This window comes from Dipodomys spectabilis, unplaced genomic scaffold, assembly GCF_019054845.1.
Source record: "Dipodomys spectabilis isolate Male_0828 unplaced genomic scaffold, ASM1905484v1 ptg000094l, whole genome shotgun sequence".
NCBI lineage: Eukaryota > Metazoa > Chordata > Mammalia > Rodentia > Heteromyidae > Dipodomys > Dipodomys spectabilis.
In genome coordinates this window covers 4,722,737-4,740,083 of record NW_024870771.1, presented here as the reverse complement: position 1 = coordinate 4,740,083, position 17,347 = coordinate 4,722,737, and the positions used below count along the sequence as shown (strand labels likewise).

At 44.0% G+C, this 17,347-nt stretch overlaps 1 protein-coding gene across 3 annotated transcripts in view; it reads left to right on the top strand.

The window, feature by feature from the left end:
* The window catches only part of Wdr33 (WD repeat domain 33), a 111,335-nt gene extending 94,429 nt beyond the window's left edge, over positions 1–16,906 (top strand). For all 3 annotated transcript variants that reach the window (XM_042685098.1, XM_042685097.1, XM_042685099.1), the window contains 6 exons: positions 3,250–3,358; positions 6,346–6,781; positions 9,973–10,136; positions 10,217–10,309; positions 13,234–13,449; positions 15,640–16,906. In XM_042685098.1, coding sequence (XP_042541032.1) covers positions 3,250–3,358; positions 6,346–6,781; positions 9,973–10,136; positions 10,217–10,309; positions 13,234–13,449; positions 15,640–15,872 — 1,251 coding nt within the window. In that variant the 3' untranslated portion in view covers positions 15,873–16,906. The remainder of the gene's footprint in view (positions 1–3,249; positions 3,359–6,345; positions 6,782–9,972; positions 10,137–10,216; positions 10,310–13,233; positions 13,450–15,639) is intronic.
* The last annotated feature ends 441 nt before the right edge of the window (positions 16,907–17,347 follow it).

Sequence of the window (17,347 nt, the reverse complement as noted above, 5' to 3'; positions counted from 1 at the left end):
ATATATATATCAGCATATATATATGCTGATAGAGCAATTCTGTTTTGTTCTCTTTTCTTTCCCTTTGGAGGTACCTAGGCCCTCACATGTTCTAGGCAAGCCCTCTACCACTGAGCTAAACCCTAGCTCTGTTTTGGTTTTTAAACACCAAACGGGAATCTGAAATCAAAATCATTGAAGTTATGAGCTAAAAGGAATACCTAAATAACTCAGTTATGTGGTATTTTTCAGTGGATCTTCCAGAAATTAAGAGGAATGTCATAGAAATGAAGAATCCTATGGCTTTTCATTTTTTTCCCCCAGGTTTTTAATTTTTAAAAAATATTTTTTTCTTCTTTCTTGTGGGTCATGGGGCTTGAACTCTGGACCTGGGCACTGTCCCTCAGCTCTTCAGCTCAAGGCGAGCTCACAGCACCACTTCTGGTTTTCTGGTGGTTTATTGGAACCCAGGCTGGCTTTGGACTGTGATCCTCAGATCTTAGCCTCCTGAGTAGCTAGGATTACAAGTGTGAGCTACCAACGCCTGGCTTTCCCAGGTTTTTAGGAGGCACTTTACAAAATTTAGGATGAGTTAAATGAAATTTCGAATTATTGTGAACTTAAGTTCCCATACAATTTGAATTATGATGTATTTTATCACTTTACTGTGTACTTGTATGTGCATAGTATTTATTTGTTATAATATATATTCTTAACCTTATTAACATTTTATTAAAAAAATAGTTCTCATTTGCTAGATAAAAAAATTATAGCTGAATTTATAAATATGTCAGAGACAAGAGGACAGCAGGTCCACTTTACTGAGACAATTCATTATGTGTTTTTATTATGTCATGTAGTAAAAGATAATACATATGAAAAAGCATCATGATTTTATATAGATAGACATACATATCTATATCTATATCTATATATATATTTTTTTTTGGTTGTGTGGCTTGAACTCGGCCTGGGCGTTGTCCCTTAGCTCTTCAGCTCAAGCACTCTACCACTTGAGCTACAGCGCCACTTCCAGTTTTCTGGTGGCTTATTGGAGATAAGAGTCACACGGACTTTCCTGCCTGGGCTGGCTTCAAATCTCAGATCTCAGCCTCCTGAGTAGCTAGGATTACAGGTGTGAGCTACTGGCGCCTGGCTAGCATCATGATTCTGAAATTGTAGTTGCTTCATAGATATATCCATAGAATGAGTCTGAAATTTGATGGGCTGGACACAGTGACTCATGCCTATAATCTCACGTACTGGGTAAAGACCACAGTTCAAGGCCTACCCAGGCAAAAAGGTATCACAATCCCGTCTACCTTAGTATGCCACTCATGGTAGTGTATACCTGTCATCCCAGCTACTTGGGAGGCCATATGTAAAGGAGTGGAGGTCTGAGGTTAGCTCTGAGCAAAAACATGAGAACCTACCTTGGGGGGGGCGGGGAACAATAAGCAAGAAAGGGCTGGAGGCATTTCTCAAGTGGTAGCAGGAGTGTCTGGGAAGCTTGCAGGCCTGAAAGTGTTTCAGAAGTTGTCTCATAGAAACCTTGGCTCGTATTTTAAAAAGCTAAAATCTTAGTGTTCTTTATTTTTGACTAGAACATGTATTTAAAGCAACCATTTAGTTGGTTTTAATTATGTAAATGTAGAATTGTTTTCAGCTATTGAAGTAGCAGCAGGGAGATGTTGGTAAGAGCTGTCCTGAGATACAACCAGTTTGTGTGGAAATTGCTGCAACTATGAGTTAAATGAAGGATGTTCCTCCCAAACTGCTATCCTGGTTTTTGACTTGTAGCCAGGCAAGAGTTGAACTGCCTACATAGCTCTAGCTGGCCTTGGTCGTCTTCATTCTCCTGCTTTAGCTTCTCAGCTCACTGAAGTTAAACATGTGAGCCACTGATGGCTGTTTTAAATTAGTGGTATCATATCTCTTTCTCAGTATTATTTTTGTGACTGGTTTGAGACATGAGAACAATTTTGCTATCTTCTGTGGCTCTACTACTTGAGCCACAGAACCACTTCCAGTTTTCTGGTGGTTTATTGGAGATAAGAGTCTCATAACCTTTCCTGCCTGGGCTGACTTTGAACCACAATGCTCAGATCTCAGCCTCCTGAGTAGCTAGGATGACAGGCGTGAGCCACTGGCACCGGGCTTCTTTATTTGTTTTATAAGAAGTAAAAGACAAATGTTTGTTTGTTAAGAGCCCTGCATTGGGCAGCATGGGAAATCAACTTAGACACAGCTAGAAAACAGAATGTTAGGAATAGGGACACAGTGGAGTTGAGCTCTGGAATTCAGGGTTGCACATTTTTATTGGACAGAAGCTGCATGAACTGAACTCACTCAGCAGGATGGCAGGACAGGTATAACTGGCATTAGCAGTACCTCAGCAAGGGGATATTCTTAGTAGGAGTGGGCTACTTGGGAGCAGAGATGAGGGGAAGGGTGTAGGAGTCAGCAGGACACTTTTCTCATCCTGGGCCCTGTCTAGAGAAGAAAGCCCTGTCCTAACATTACTTGGACAGTGTCACTTGGCCTAGAGCTCACTTCCTGTTGCTGGCAGTAATCAGTATGACAACCAAGTTTGCTTTTATTTTTATTTATTTTTGTTGGTTGTGGGGCTTGAACCCAGGGCCTGAGCCCTGTCCCTGAGCCTCTTTGTGCTCAAGGCTAGCACTCTGTCACTTGATCCACAGTACCACTTCTGGTTTTTGAGTGGTTAATTGGAAATAAGAGTCTTATGAGGACTTTCCTGCCCAGGCTGGCTTCAAACTGTGATCCTCAGATCTCAGCCTCCTGAATAGCTAGGATTACAGTGTGAGCCACCAGTGCCTGGCTGTTTTAAATTTTTTTATAAACAGATTATGTTTATTTGAAAGTGGATGGAAAGTCATGAAAGTAGGGAGACTCCATTTGGGGAGGGCCACAAAGAGGAGTCACCAGGCCTTTCCTTGTGCCAGTCATTCCTCCTCTGTGAGAGCAGAGCACTTGGGCTGATTCTTGGCTTTCTGTTTCTCATTTGACATTATGGGAAAAGATCTAGCTTTAAAAAACCTATCATTAGTCTTAAGATACAAGGGATTTCTTTATTATGGCAATAGATCTCCCTTGAATTAGTTTAGGAATAAGTTTATCATGTCTTTAGCTAAATACTTAGTACTGGTAGCTTTGGGGGTAGCCTAGTATTTATTTCTTGACACATCATTCATAAAGCACAAGTCTGTGATTTCATACCCTACTTTAAAACCATTTTTTTTTCCCCAGGAAGGACAGAGCTCAGGCCCCCCACCCCTGATACCAGGCCTGGGGCAGCAGGGAGCACAAGGCCGTATCCCCCCTCTGAATCCTGGACAAGGACCTGGCCCTAACAAAGGTGAATATCACTAGCTGTATCAGAGATTGTACTCCAGCACTGTTAGGTGTAATTCACATGAAATAGTTGTTGGTAAGTAGTTTACAGAATGGTCACATGAACCACAGGGAAAAGCAAGGCTTGTTCATTGCAGGTAATAGCTTTATTTTATGTTGTCATAGTCACATTTGAGTCAACAATGCTGGCCAGAGGGAATAAGAAATGAGTTCCTAAACAGAGGCTGGTTTGTGGTAAACTGCTTGGACCAGCTTTGGTAATAGCATTTGCATCCAGGCCTTGCTTGTGCACCACTGGGAAGGGAAGCTGTTGCTGTGCTGTGGAATACTGGTGCCTATGTCTAGCTTGTCAGAGAGTTGAGTTACCCCTGTTTAAATTTTTTGACAAGGCAAAAGATTCAGGACTTTGGCTGCCTTTATTATCACTTCTCCTGTCCCCCAATTTATGTCAGACATTGGGTTTTTTTTTTGTTTGTTTGTTTTTTGTTTTTTGTTTTGCCAGTCCTGGAGCTTGAACACAGGGCCTGAGCACTGTCCCTGAGCTTTTTTTGCTCAAAGCTAGCAACTCTACCACTTGAGCTACAGAGCGCCACTTTTGGCTTTTTCTGTTTATGTGGTACTGAGGAATCAAACCAGGGCTTCATGCATGTGAGGCAAGCCTTCTACCACCAAGCCACATTCCCAGCCCCTACACTGGATTTTTGTCTGCTTACATGGTTGTGTGCCATTTGAGAAGAAGGAAACAATGAAGTGTGGTGCTTCCTATTTTGACAGTATAAAAGATGAAGAGATAAGGTTTCTTCTATTTGGGAGTGGAGTAATGGGAAGTTCAGAGATAATCCCTCTTGTTGAAAGAGCCCTGTAGAGTATTGGAGTTGAGCTCGACTCTCTATGGAACAGGGTTGGAGTGGATGTACGATGGGCACACTTTTGAAGGGAGAGTTGAGGACATGGAGGGAGTGTGGGTACGGGGTTGACTAGCAGTTATGTCTAGCCCTCCTAGGGAAGAGAAGTCACATGTTTGTAAATCAGGATTCTGGGAGATTACCTCACAAAACTACTACACTGTGTTAGATACATAGTAGATGCTTTTACTTCCAACTTACCAATTTAAGAGGAGTTTTCAGCATTTATAGCTCTGGACTTTGGGAATTTATGTGTTGGAGGTCAGTGTTGAATTTATGTGAGACTAATGGTAGGAAAGAGCAAGACTGAGAAAGTGTTTCTTTCCATCCTATTGCATGCAAAGGGTCATTACAGACACAGAATTGTGAGAGCCATAGTAGAGAAAGTGTCAAGAACCACTTTTGAAGCTTAGGGACCCTAAGGAAAATAGTACCACACAAATGCTCTTTCCATCTCCTGTGTGTTCTGCTTCTTCCTCATTTTCCCCCTTTCTCTGCCCTTCTCTCTTCACTTTCCTTCTTGCCTCCCCTCCCTCTTTTCCTCTCTCCCCAGAACCCAAAGAAAGAAGGGAGAGCCAGGAAAGTCCCTGTTGTTCCCAGCTTGATTAGCTGCTCTACTGCCCCATCTGTAATGGCCTCATCCCTTCTCATTTGTAGTGTGGGCTTTTTCCTTAGGGAGCAGGTACTTTCATGTATTCAGAGAAAATGAGAGGATTAATATATATTAGTATGTTCAAGAAGAACATGTCTAGCTTTCTCAGACCAGAGGTTAGTTGGGTGAAGTTTCACAAAGTTAAGCAGCATGAATCCAGAGAAGCCTTTCACTGCAGGGACACACTGAGAACTGACAGCCCATCTACTAGAGGAAATTGGGAATCACTTAGAAGGGCCTTTCCTTAGCACAGAGGAGCAACACTTCCTAATGGCATATTTTTATACTAATATTTCTGTTTTTATCCATGGTAAATTGTGAGAGGAGTAAATGAGGTGGTTAAAAGAAAGGAAAGGGAGCACACCGGATGACAAGGTTATGACTGACTGACGCATGGAAGACTTTCTGCCAGGGAGCTGCAGTAAAAGGCATGAACCCAGCTTGTCATTTTCATCTTAAAAACATAGTTGATTTAGAAGCATGTGTCCCTTTGTGCCTCTTTTTGAAAAAAAAAAAAATGTTTGATTTAAATAACATGTTGACAAAACATAAGTGTACTATGCAGTAGTCACTGGGAAAACAACTCCCTGGCCTTTCATTTTTGTTTAGTTGTTTGTTTGTTTTGTTTCCCTGTGGTCCTGGGAATTGAACCTGGGGCCTGACACATGTTGACAACCCTGTATCACAGAGCAATACCCCCAGTTCAGATACTTGGAGCGTATTGCATACATTCAAATATTTTCAAAGGTCTTGAGTGGGATTCCTGTCTGCAAACACTGGAAGCACATCATTCATCATAAGGAGCAGAAAAGGTGCGCATGCAAACCTAGGAACCGAAGCCCAGCCTGGCTGTTTGGTCATCCAGCAGTGAGACGAGGGCCTATGGCTCCATGAGCCCTGTGGAACAATGTGTTAAGCTTTCTAGGGAGTTAGGAAATCCTGTAAAATGAGCCAGGGGTGAGGGGTGGCCTCAGCATGGAGACGCTTTGCAGTGCTCACCCTGGCGGCCTTCCCAATTGCACAATGCACTCCAGGCCTCCTGGCTTGCAGAATTGCCTTTCTCTGTATGTTTGCCTCCAGTGTGGAGTCTGTGGACCAAATGAAGTCTGAGGGCTAGGGAAGGGAAGCTCATTCTTACACCAGGAGGCTTGCTTAAGCTTTTTATTTTTGTTTGTTGCTTGCTTACGCTTTTTAGCATGTGGTTGGAGGTGGCCACTGCTGATTTCATTGGAGGTTCGTGATTTGTCCCAGGTCAAGTTGCTTGAGATTATCTGTGCTCCAAGGCCTTTGGTCTTCAGTGGGCATGTCTCCTCAGAGTTCTGAGAAGCCAGAACTGTTCCTAAGGAGGAGTGCACTTGGAACCATGTTTACCCTGCAGGTCAGGCCTGCAGGCATCCTGGGAGTTCTGGTAACAGTCAGCTTTGTTTTCTTTAGGTGAATCCCGTGGCCCTCCCAACCACCACCTGGGCCCGATGTCAGAAAGACGGCATGAGCAGAGTGCTGGCCCTGACCATGGGCCTGAGAGAGGGCCCTTCCGGGGTGGCCAGGACTGCAGGGGTCCCCCAGACAGGCGTGGCCCCCACCCCGATTTCCCAGACGACTTCAGACCAGATGACTTCCATCCTGACAAGCGCTTTGGCCACCGGTTGCGGGAGTTTGAGGGACGAGGAGGACCTTTGCCACAAGAAGAGAAGTGGAGGCGAGGGGGGCCCGGGCCGCCATTTCCCCCTGACCACAGGGAATTCAGCGAGGGGGATGGCCGGGGTGCTGCCCGAGGCCCACCAGGGGCTTGGGAAGGCCGCAGACCTGGAGATGAACGATTCCCCCGGGACCCTGAGGACCCACGTTTTCGAGGGCGCAGAGAAGAAAGGTGGGAAGCACACTGTGTTGGGTCTGCTACACCTTCCCCGGGGCTTGTTATAAACTGTTCTCCCTGCAAAAGTGATTTTTTGCTGAGGGAGAGCACAATAATAATTACTAGCCTGTTCTCTCTAGGCTTTGCATTTAGACTTCAAAGTTATGCCATATGTGGTTCTTTTTTTATTTGCTGTTTAGACATGTTTTGGGGAAGGGGCTTTTAGAGAGGAGAAGAGAGGAAAAAGAACAAAAAATAGATCCATGTCTTGGATCTGATTTAAAATTTCCAGGTTCATCTTGATTAGGTGGCGAAATAGCCCGATACCTTTTTTTTTTTTTTAACCAGGGCTGAGAACCGAACCCAGGGCCTTGCGCGTGCCAGGCGGGCGCCCTTCCACTGGGCTAAACCCCCAGCCCCTAGCCCGATACCTTGATTGAAAATAAATATATATTTTTTCCCTGATTGGGAAATAAATATAGTTCTTGTGTAAAGATCTTAACAAAGTCAAGTTGAATTGAAAACAATCTTTGTTTTAAGTTTAGAACAGACTTGGACACTCAATTTGCTTGGAACATAAAAAGAATAGACAAAATAGAAAAAAACCCATGAATTGGTTTAATATTGAGAGACTCAAAGTAACTAGTGAGGGCTATAATTCTGATAATTGTTTACTCTATGCCAGTTGCTGTCACCTTCTTTGGCCTGTACTAGAAATCTGTGAGTAGATAGTACAGTCAACATTCTCTTGACAGGGGCCAGAAAACTAGGGCTGTTGAAAGCCAGCCATAAAACCCCTTCATTAAGCATTCCTGCCTTGCTTACTCTTCTGTGTCCATCCCTTGTCTTACTACATTTCCCACTGTTGTTGCCAGTATGTGATGCACTCGGGACTGGCCATCATTCACTCTAGAGATGGAGTTCAGAACAATGCCTAAGCCAAGTGCTGGTGGCTCATTCTTGTAATCGTAGTTACTCAGGAGTCTGAGATTTGAAGATTGCAGCTTGAAGCCAGCCTGGGCAGAAAAGTCTGTGGAACTCTTTACTCTTTATCTCCAGTTAACTGCTATAAGCCACTTGAGCCACACCTCTACTTCAAAGCCATAATTGGAGCTGTGGCTTAATTGATAGAGTGCCAGTCTTGAGCAAAAAAAGCTAAGGGACAGCACCAAGGTCCTGAGTTCAAGCCTATCAGCACCAGAAAAGAAAATGAATGACTGATAAGTCTCTAAGGTAACAGAGCAGAGCAGAGGCATTTTTCCCCTTCCCCCTTTTGTGCTGGTCCTGGTGCTTGAACTCTGGGCCTGGGCACTATTCTCTTAGCTTCATTTTGCTCAAGGCTAGATCTCTACCACCAGCTTTTTCTGAGTAGTTTATTGGAGATAAGAGTCACACAGACTTTCCCACCTGGGAAAGTCTTGAACCATGATCCTCAGATCTCAGCCTCCTGAGTAGTTAGGATTACAGGTGTAAGCCCCTAGCACCCACCCAGCTTCATTCTCTCTTCTTTTTGAGTCAAATTGTGTATGGGTGCGAAGTGTGTGTATATGGGGAGTGGGGGTTTGTGGAAACGGGACTGAAAAGGAAACTGTTAATTGCTTAGGCACTGTCCCTGAGCTCTTCAGCTCAAGGCTAGTGCTCTACCACTTGAGCCATAGTGCCATTTTCAGCCTTTTCTATTTATGTGGTGCTGAGGAATCAAACCCAGGACCTCATGCATGAGGGGCAAGTACTACCACTGAGCCAGTTTTCCAACGTTGGTCTTCTTAAGGGCTTCTCAATGATACTCAGGCATCCTCTAAAGTGCCTACAAGAGCTTAGCATCTGCATAACTGTTATTGATTACGTGACTCTCTGTCTTGTGCAGAATTCTCACATTTTGTTATATCTCATTGAATTGTACTTTTATCTACCAGTGACAGGCCCATAGCCTGCCTAGGCTTGTGCTATCCCAACTTTGTGCTGCTCTTCAGAAACACTTGTACTTCTGGGTCTTGAACACCCTCTCCAGATGTGTGTCTCACTCTGGTGAGATCTTCTGCCCATCTTTATATTTCCTAGCACTGCCTGACATTAATATATAGTTGTCTGTCAATATCTGAGAGGCACTGGTTCCAGGACATACTAAAATCTGAAGATGCTCATATCCCTTATATAAAGTGGTATAATATTTGCATAGTATATAATACTATGGTATAGTGGTATAATATTTGCATTGTGCGGTCTCTTTCTGTGTATATATATATGTATGTATTTGTATGTATACACACACACACACACACACACACTTTTCTAATGGTCTATCTGCAAGATGATCCCTGTGTATTGTTATGGACATCCAGCTTAGAAGCCTCCCTGTCTCAAAAAACCAACCAATTTGGAAGTGGAGCTGTGGCTCAGTTGGTAGAGTGCTAGCCTACCACTTGAGCACGAAGAGGCTCAGGGACAATGCCCAGGCCCTAAGTTTAAGCTCCACAACCAACCAAAAAAAAAAAAGAAAAAAGAAAAACAACTAAACAAAGAAACAAAAGTAGTTGACATTGAAATATATTTGGGAAGCAGGGTAACGAGTCTGTGCTAAATGTCATGACTGGTTGATAGCTGTTTGCTGGTGGCTTATACCGATAATTATAGCTACTCAGGAGGCTGAGATTTGAGGGCCTTGGTTCAAAGCCAGCTGAGGCAGGAAAATCCATGAGGCTTCAGTTAACCACCGAAGTCTGGAAAGTTGAGCTGTGGTTGAAGTGGTAAAAGCAAGGGAGAGTTCCTAGGCTCTGAATTCATGCCAGCATGTACATGCACATACCTTCCTCCCTTTCTTCCCCCTATAAGACTGGCTGAGTTCAAATCACAGCCTGTACTTTCTACATGGCTTTAGATCTCAGTCCTCAGCATACTCATCAGAGAAAGAGTTAATAGGACCAGCTGTAGATGGTAAGGTAAGAAGAGGAAATAACACAAAATAATACATGGAAACACTTGGTGTGATGCAAGCACTTAAAAATGTTCACCTCCCTTACAAGTCCTTCTGGTCTCTTTGACCTCTGATATTAGGATTATCAAGTGGATACTTAAAAAACTGTGTAGTGTTATCTTGTTTTTCCTCCCCATTAATCTTGTACCTTAGCTTCTCCTGTCACATTCCTCTGGCATCCCTGGGATCACAGGGTGTTCCAGGATTTGGACATACTGGTCTTTCTTCACAGCTTCAGAAGAGGAGCCCCCCCCAGACACGAAGGTCGAGTCCCCCCCAGAGGAAGGGATGGCTTTCCAGGTCCTGAAGACTTTGGTCCAGAAGAGAGTTTTGATGCTTCTGATGAAGCGGCCCGGGGACGAGATCTCAGAGGCCGAGGCCGGGGTACCCCACGAGGTAAGCAGGGATGCACTGAGGAGGGGTGGCTGTGAGTGCAGCTGGGTAGCCTGTGACAGTGTTGTCTGCCTTCTGTGTAGGAGGAAGGAAAGGCTTACTGCCTACTCCTGACGAGTTCCCTCGCTTTGAAGGAGGACGGAAGCCAGACTCATGGGATGGAAACCGAGAGCCAGGTAAGAAAGATATGCTTGCTATCTCTTCAAGCATGTAATCTCTAGGCCAGCAGTTTACAAAGTTTGCATCCCAGGGACTGTCACCAGGTCCTTTCTTGGGGGGCTGGTTGTCTTCTTGTCCCTCTACCACAGCAATTTACCACAGGAAATGGAGTTTAGAAGTAGGTGACAGAATTCAGCCTTTTCTTTCAAGTCAGATGGTAATTTGTTCAATTATAATGCCATTATTTTCACTGATTATGCATGAATTAAACCATGAATTGGTTTAATATTGAGAGACTCAAAATAACTAGTGAGGGCTATAATTCTGATAATTGTTTACTCTATGCCAGTAGCTGTCACCTTCTTTGGCCTGTACTAGAAATCTGTGAGTAGATAGTACAGTCAATATTCTCTTGACAGGGGCCAGAAAACTAGGGCTGTTGAAAGCCTGCCATAAAACCCCTTCATTAAGCATTCCTGCCTTGCTTACTCTTCTGTGTCCATCCCTTGTCTTACTACATTTCCCACTGTTGTTGCCAGTATGTGATGCACTCGGGACTGGCTTGAAATCAAGCCCTGGACACTGTCCGTAAGCATTTTTTGCTTAAAGTTAGTGTTCTACCCCTAGAGCCCCAGCTCCACTTCTAGTTTTTTGATGGTTAGAGATAAGTCTCATGGAATTTTCTGCCCAGGCTAGCTTCAAACTACAATTCTCAGATTACAGCCTCCTGAATAACTAGAATTACAGGCAAGAACCATCATCTTGTGTGTGTCCCAGTATTGGGCCTGGTTGCTGTCTCTTAGCTCTTTCACTTAAGGCTGATGTTCTACTGGTTAAGCCACAGCTTCACTTCTGGCTTGTTGCTACTTAATTGGAGATAAGAATCTCACAGACTTTCCTGGGCCCCCTTGGCTTTGAACAATGCTCCTCAGATCTCAGTCTCCTGCTAGGATTATAGGTGTGAGCCACTGGCACCTACTCATCTGGTTTTTGTAAGATAAAGGTAATAAATTAACATTTTCTTTATCTTAAAATATTCTTTATCTGTACTTGAAGATAATAGTTTTTTTTTGTTTTTTTTTTTTTTGTCAGTGGTAGGGCTTGAACTCTGGGCCTGGGCGCTGTCCCTCAGCTCTTCAGCTCAAGGCGAGTGCTCTACCACTTGAGCTACAGCGCCACTTCCCGTTTTCTGGTGGTTTATTGGAGATAGGAGTCGCACGGTCTCTCCTGCCTGGGCTGGCTTTGAACCGTGATCCTCAGATCTCAGCCTCCTGAGTAGCTAGGATTATAGGCGTGAGCCACCAGCGCCCTGCGAAGATAATAGTTTTTATCATTACAATCTCATTGGGATCTTGAGTAATTTATGTATTTTTTGGTTGCGGGGCTTAAACTCTGGGCCTAGGCACTGTCACTGAGCCTTTTTTTTTTCTCCTAAGGCTAACATTCTCCCACTCTGAGCTATAGCTCTAATACTGGATTTCTGGTGGTTTATTGGAGATAAGAATCTCATGGACTTTCCTGCCCAGGCTGCCTTTGAACTTTGATCCTCAGATCTCAGCCTTCTGAGTAACTAGGATTAAAGTGTGAGCCTCCAGTGCCTGCTTCAGAATTTTTAAGAATACAAAGCATTTCACAAATATAAAAACATCCAGGTACAGCCAGGTACCCAGTGGCTTATACCAATAATCTTAGCTACATAGGAGGCTGAGAATTGAGGTTTAACTTTAGCCTCGGCAGAAAAGTTCCCAAGGCCACTTCTGTGCTGGGCACAGTGACTCATACCGGTCATTCTAAACTGTGTGGGAGCCTGAGATTGGGAAGGTTATGGTTTTGGGCCAGCTTGGGCAGAAATGTCTCTGAGACATCATCTTCATGAAGGAGCTGGATACAGTAGCACATCTGTCATTCCAGCAAAAACAGAAAGCCTAAAATAGATATAGGACCAGGCCAGAAGTGAGGTCTTAGTCAATGAAAAGCAGCGATGGAAGCAAGGCTCAGTAGTAGAGTGTTGGTCTGGTAAGCTCAAGACTCGAGTCCAAACCCCAATACCACTGAAAAAAGGATCTAGGAAGAAAAAAACAAAACATTGTATGACTAAAATGACTGAGAGCTATGTTTGGACTACACCTGTCTCTTATTATAGGCTGTACAATAATTTTATGAATTCATAGTGTGACTTAACACCTGACTGTTAGCCAGATGTTTCCTGAGTGATTCTCTACTCTGTATTCTCTGTGTCATTTCCTTCTGTTTCTCTCCTCCTACCACCCCCCACTTTTTTTTTTTTTGTCATTCATGGGTCTTGAACTCTGGGCCTGGGCACTGTCCCTGAGCTCTTCAGTTCAAGGCAAGTGCTCTACCACTTGAGCCACAGTACCACTTCCGGTTTTCTGAGTAAGTTTATTGGAGATAAGAGTCTCATGGGAGGGCTGGGAAGGTGGCTCAGTGGTAGAGCACTTGCCTTGCATGCCTGAGAGACCCTGGGTTCAATTCCTTAGCACCACATAAGCAAAAAAAGAAAAAAGCCGGAAGTGGCTCTGTGGCTCAAGAGGTAGAGCGGTAGCCTTGAGCTGAAGAGCTGAGGGACAGCACCCAGGCCCAGAGTTCAGGCCCCATGATTGGACCCCCCCAAAAAAATAATTTAAAAAAAACAGTCTCATGGGAATTTCCTGCCCAGGCTGGCTTTTGAGCCATGATCCTCAGATCTCAGCCTCCTCTATAGCTAGGATTACAGGTATGAGCCACCAGCACCTGCGTCTCTCTTTCTAGTCCAAGACTAGGACTGTACCTCCATATCTGATGCTTTTACTCATTAATGGACTAACACTCTAACACCGGAGCCAGGCCTCCCACACTCATTTCCATCTGTTTTCAGCCACACTGTATTTCATGGTATTATCAGGCTCTTTGCAGCTACAGTATTATATGCTTCCTATTTCAGGGCCAGGTCATGAACATTTTCGTGACCCTCCCCGTCCAGATCACCCCCCTCATGATGGCCATTCCCCAGCCAGCCGAGAACGGTCCTCTTCTCTTCAAGGCATGGATATGGCTTCCCTACCACCTCGAAAGCGCCCCTGGCATGATGGGCCAGGTACTTCTGACCTCAGAGAAATGGAGGCTCCAGGGGGCCCTTCTGAGGACCGAGGAAGCAAAGGTAGGAGGAGGCCTGCAGTTACAGTTGCAGGGGCTGAATGGGCACGGGAGGCATCATTTATACCTGGGTTCTAGGCTATGCAGCATTGTTTGCTGTAAAGTCACTTTGGGTCCATTTCATATCTGCAGCTGTACCCAGAAATGGAAAGCTCAGCTTCCAGAAATCCCTGGTTTACTCAGAGTTTCCCATTTGACTCTTCAAATTGCAAAGAGCTCCTCTACTCTGCTATGTGTACTTCCTGGTGACTGGTCAGCAGTGACGTCCTGCCTCCACTGATGACTATCTAGAGCTTTTCAAGTTGTCCTCAATGCTGGCTTTGGAGCTTGAAATTAAGGCCTGAGCACTGTCACTGAGCTTATTCACTCAAGGCTGGTGCTCTACCACTTGAGCTACAGCTTTACTTAAGGTTTTTGGGTGGTTAATTGAAAATAAGAGTCTCACAGATTTTCCTTCCTAGGCTAGCTTTCAATTGCAATCCTCAGATCTCAGCCTCCTGAGTAGCTGAGATCATCACAGTCATAGCCATTGGCACCCTGCTTGTGCTGCCTTTTTTTTTTTTTAATCTGGGAGGTACACTGCTTCGGAGCAGATCACAGTACTCAGGGTATGTTTCCAGGATGGCAGTAGATTATATTTCTACTTTGAAACTTTCGTGTCTGTATTTTATAAAAGGTAGCACTTTGAGCCAGGTAGCAGCCACCAAATGCTGACTACAAGTCTGGCCTCAGGTGGGTTAGGCAGTGGCCTGTGTTGTGTGCTTGGGCGCTGCAAGAAACACAACTGTTGTGTGTCCCAACTTATGCATCACTGGTGTTACATTTGCAGAGCTTCCAGAAATTACTGATGCATCACCAGGAGACCTCCTTCACCCAAATACATTTTGTTGCCAGTGTGCTGTGAAATGGCTTACTGGGCACTAAGAATACTCTTGTAGTCTCTTGGCCAAGGACCTGTGCTCTACCACTTTAGCCACTGTTTCACTGTTGGGTATTTGGTGACAAAAATCTTAGACTTTCTTACCTAGGCTGGCTTTGAACTAGGATCCTCAGATCTCAGCTTCCTAACTAGCTAGGATTACAGGTGTGAGCCACTTGCTCTTAGCTGAGAAAATGTTTTTGAAAGATAAAATTAACATGTTTGACCAAGGCTAAAACAAGTTAATTCAAACCTAGTAGAAATAAATCTGAAAGCCAGTGTGTTTTGCTTTTTTTTTGGGGGGGGAGGGGTGGTTTTTCAAGAAATACTTTATTTCCCTAAACTGTGTAAAAGGAATCCAAAGTACCCCACAGAATAGTCATGGAATAGTCACAGTAAACACTGGAACACTGATCCTGGAATCCTATCACTAACCTAACATTTGCTTTTTTTTTTTTTTTTTTTGGTCAGTTGTGGGGCTTGAACTCTGGGCTAAGGCACTGTCCTTGAGCTCTTTAGCTACCACTTGAGTCACAATGCCACTTCAGGTTTCCTAGTGGTTTATTGGAGATAAGAGTCTCATGGACTTTCCTGCATACCCCTTTTCCTTTGACCCCCACACCACCCCCTTTCAAATACCCACACCTGATTTTGCTGAACTTTGACTCTGCCTTTCTAAGCAATTATACTATTTGACATCTCCCTTGAATTTACTGTATTTCAGTGAATACATTTGTATACACTTGCATTCTACCCTACACATTTACTTAGAAGTTTATAGGCTAAACCTGGCTTCCACCTGGAAGGGAGAGCATGGTCCTTTGTCTCTCTGCACCTGGCTTCCTTAAACATGATTGTTTCCCGGTCTTTCCATTTCTTTCCAAATGGTATCGTTCTTTCTAATGGATAATTATAATCCCATTGTGTTTATATAATCAGATGCCTTAATTACTTTCAGAGTCTAGCCACTGCTTTGAAATACTTCCTTAAAATAGGTGGCAAGGAGAACAGACACACTTCCATATGTTCCAGTGTGGTGGTTTCCTCTTAGCTTTTTGTCTTTCATCACACAGCTCTGGGGACCACGGCCACGTATTAGGCTGGGAATGGGGTAGGTTCAGGTCAGGAAGTGGGGGTGGAAGCATACCTTTATTGCTCTGAATCTCTTTAGAACCTCCCAGAAATGATCTACTGTAATCAGTGAAAGCCTGTATACTAGGTATGGACAAACACCTAATGCAAAAAGTCACTTGTGAAATCAATGTTTTGTTTCAGGACGAGGGGGCCCAGGACCTTCCCAGAGAGTGCCAAAATCGGGGCGCTCCAGCTCCTTGGATGGCGACCACCATGATGGATACCACAGAGACGAACCTTTTGGGGGACCTCCGGGCAGTGGCACCCCTTCTCGAGGGGGCAGGAGTGGCAGTAACTGGGGTAGAGGGAGTAACATGAACTCTGGGCCACCAAGGAGAGGTGCTTCAAGGGGAGGTGGTGGTAGGGGTCGGTAGAAGTGGAGGCTAACCCCTAGGCCTCTCTGGACAGTATTTTAAGAATCTGTGTGGACTTAAAGCAAAAAGAAGCCTGCACCAATGTAGCTCTGAACTCTTCTGAGTGTCCCAGGAACCCCTGCTGAGGTCTTGGAGATGAAGAGACTGCTGCTGGCCACCTAGAGTGGCCGGCTGTCTTGTCCTGTCCACCTTCATTGCTCCAACTCCTATGTTGTTTTGTGAAGATAAAAGCTGGAATCCTTTTTTTTTTTTTTTTTTAAGTATACAAGACATGGAGCACCTCTATAATTTAAGTTCATGTCCAATTGGAAATTTGTTTCTATATGTACAGTTTGTCAGAGGAAAAAAAAAACATTGTTTTTGTATGAATACAGAATGTGATTTACGCAAGAATTAACAGAAAAAAAAAAAAACCCACCAAAAACTGGTCGTCAAGTGCTTGCCTTAAGAAAACCCTTGCTTTCCATCACATCTGATATGAGGGGATGTTGTTCACTTACTGTTGGTGTTCAGTTCAGGGAACTGCTGTCTTCTAAATGGATTTCATTTGTGAACCGTGTGCTTGCATCGATGTTCATATCTATGCTGTGACACTGTTGTTACAGAGGAGACTTAATAACTAATGTAATTGGAAGCAGGCTCAGGGCTTCAAACAGGGTGTGGCAGATGGAAAATCCTACTCTGAAGAAAAACTTGAGCCTTGAGCTCTAGTTGTGCAGCTAGGAGCTTTGCCTTGGTTACATCTCTGGCAATCTCACTTTAGACTTAAACTGCTTTGTTTCTACGAGGAAAGGAATGTGCTGTAAGCCAGAAATTAATGACATACTTTACTGACAATCACTTCACACACTAAGTTGAAGAAGAAATGGACAAAATATCCCCTAAATTTTTCAAAATATACTCCTACTTTTCCATTACTAGCTTTGTGGAAATACCAATGTTGAAAGTAGACGATAACTCTAATTTATAATAAGACAAAAGTTCTTATCCATGACATGTTCTTGTTTTAAATAAAACATTTGGTTCAGTTTGGACTGAAAGTAAAAATTCAGTTTGAGATCCCACCCCTTTCCTATTTCCATGCTGATGCCGAACTGTTTTATTTTATAAGGAAGCTTTTATTAGCCTGTGGCAGCCCTATCAGTCTATGTGCAAGCCATTACTGTATTGCCAGCGTCAGTTTGGCATTGGACATAAGTTTACTGGAAATCTTGGTGATTGCTGATAAAAGGGACACTGGTGTAGTTGGGCCTTATTAGTGGGAAAATGGTAACAGCTAAGTTATTTCCACAGAGTGAGAAAATGTTGCAGTTAGAATTCCGGACTTTGAACTTGCTAGGCAGGCACTCTACTGTGTCAGCCATGACCTGAACCCTTTTGAGGTAAGGACTTTTGTCTCAGACAGACCTGGTCCAAGATCCTCCTGTTTATGCATCCTGCTATAGCTGAGGCGACAAGCATGTGCCAGTGTGTCT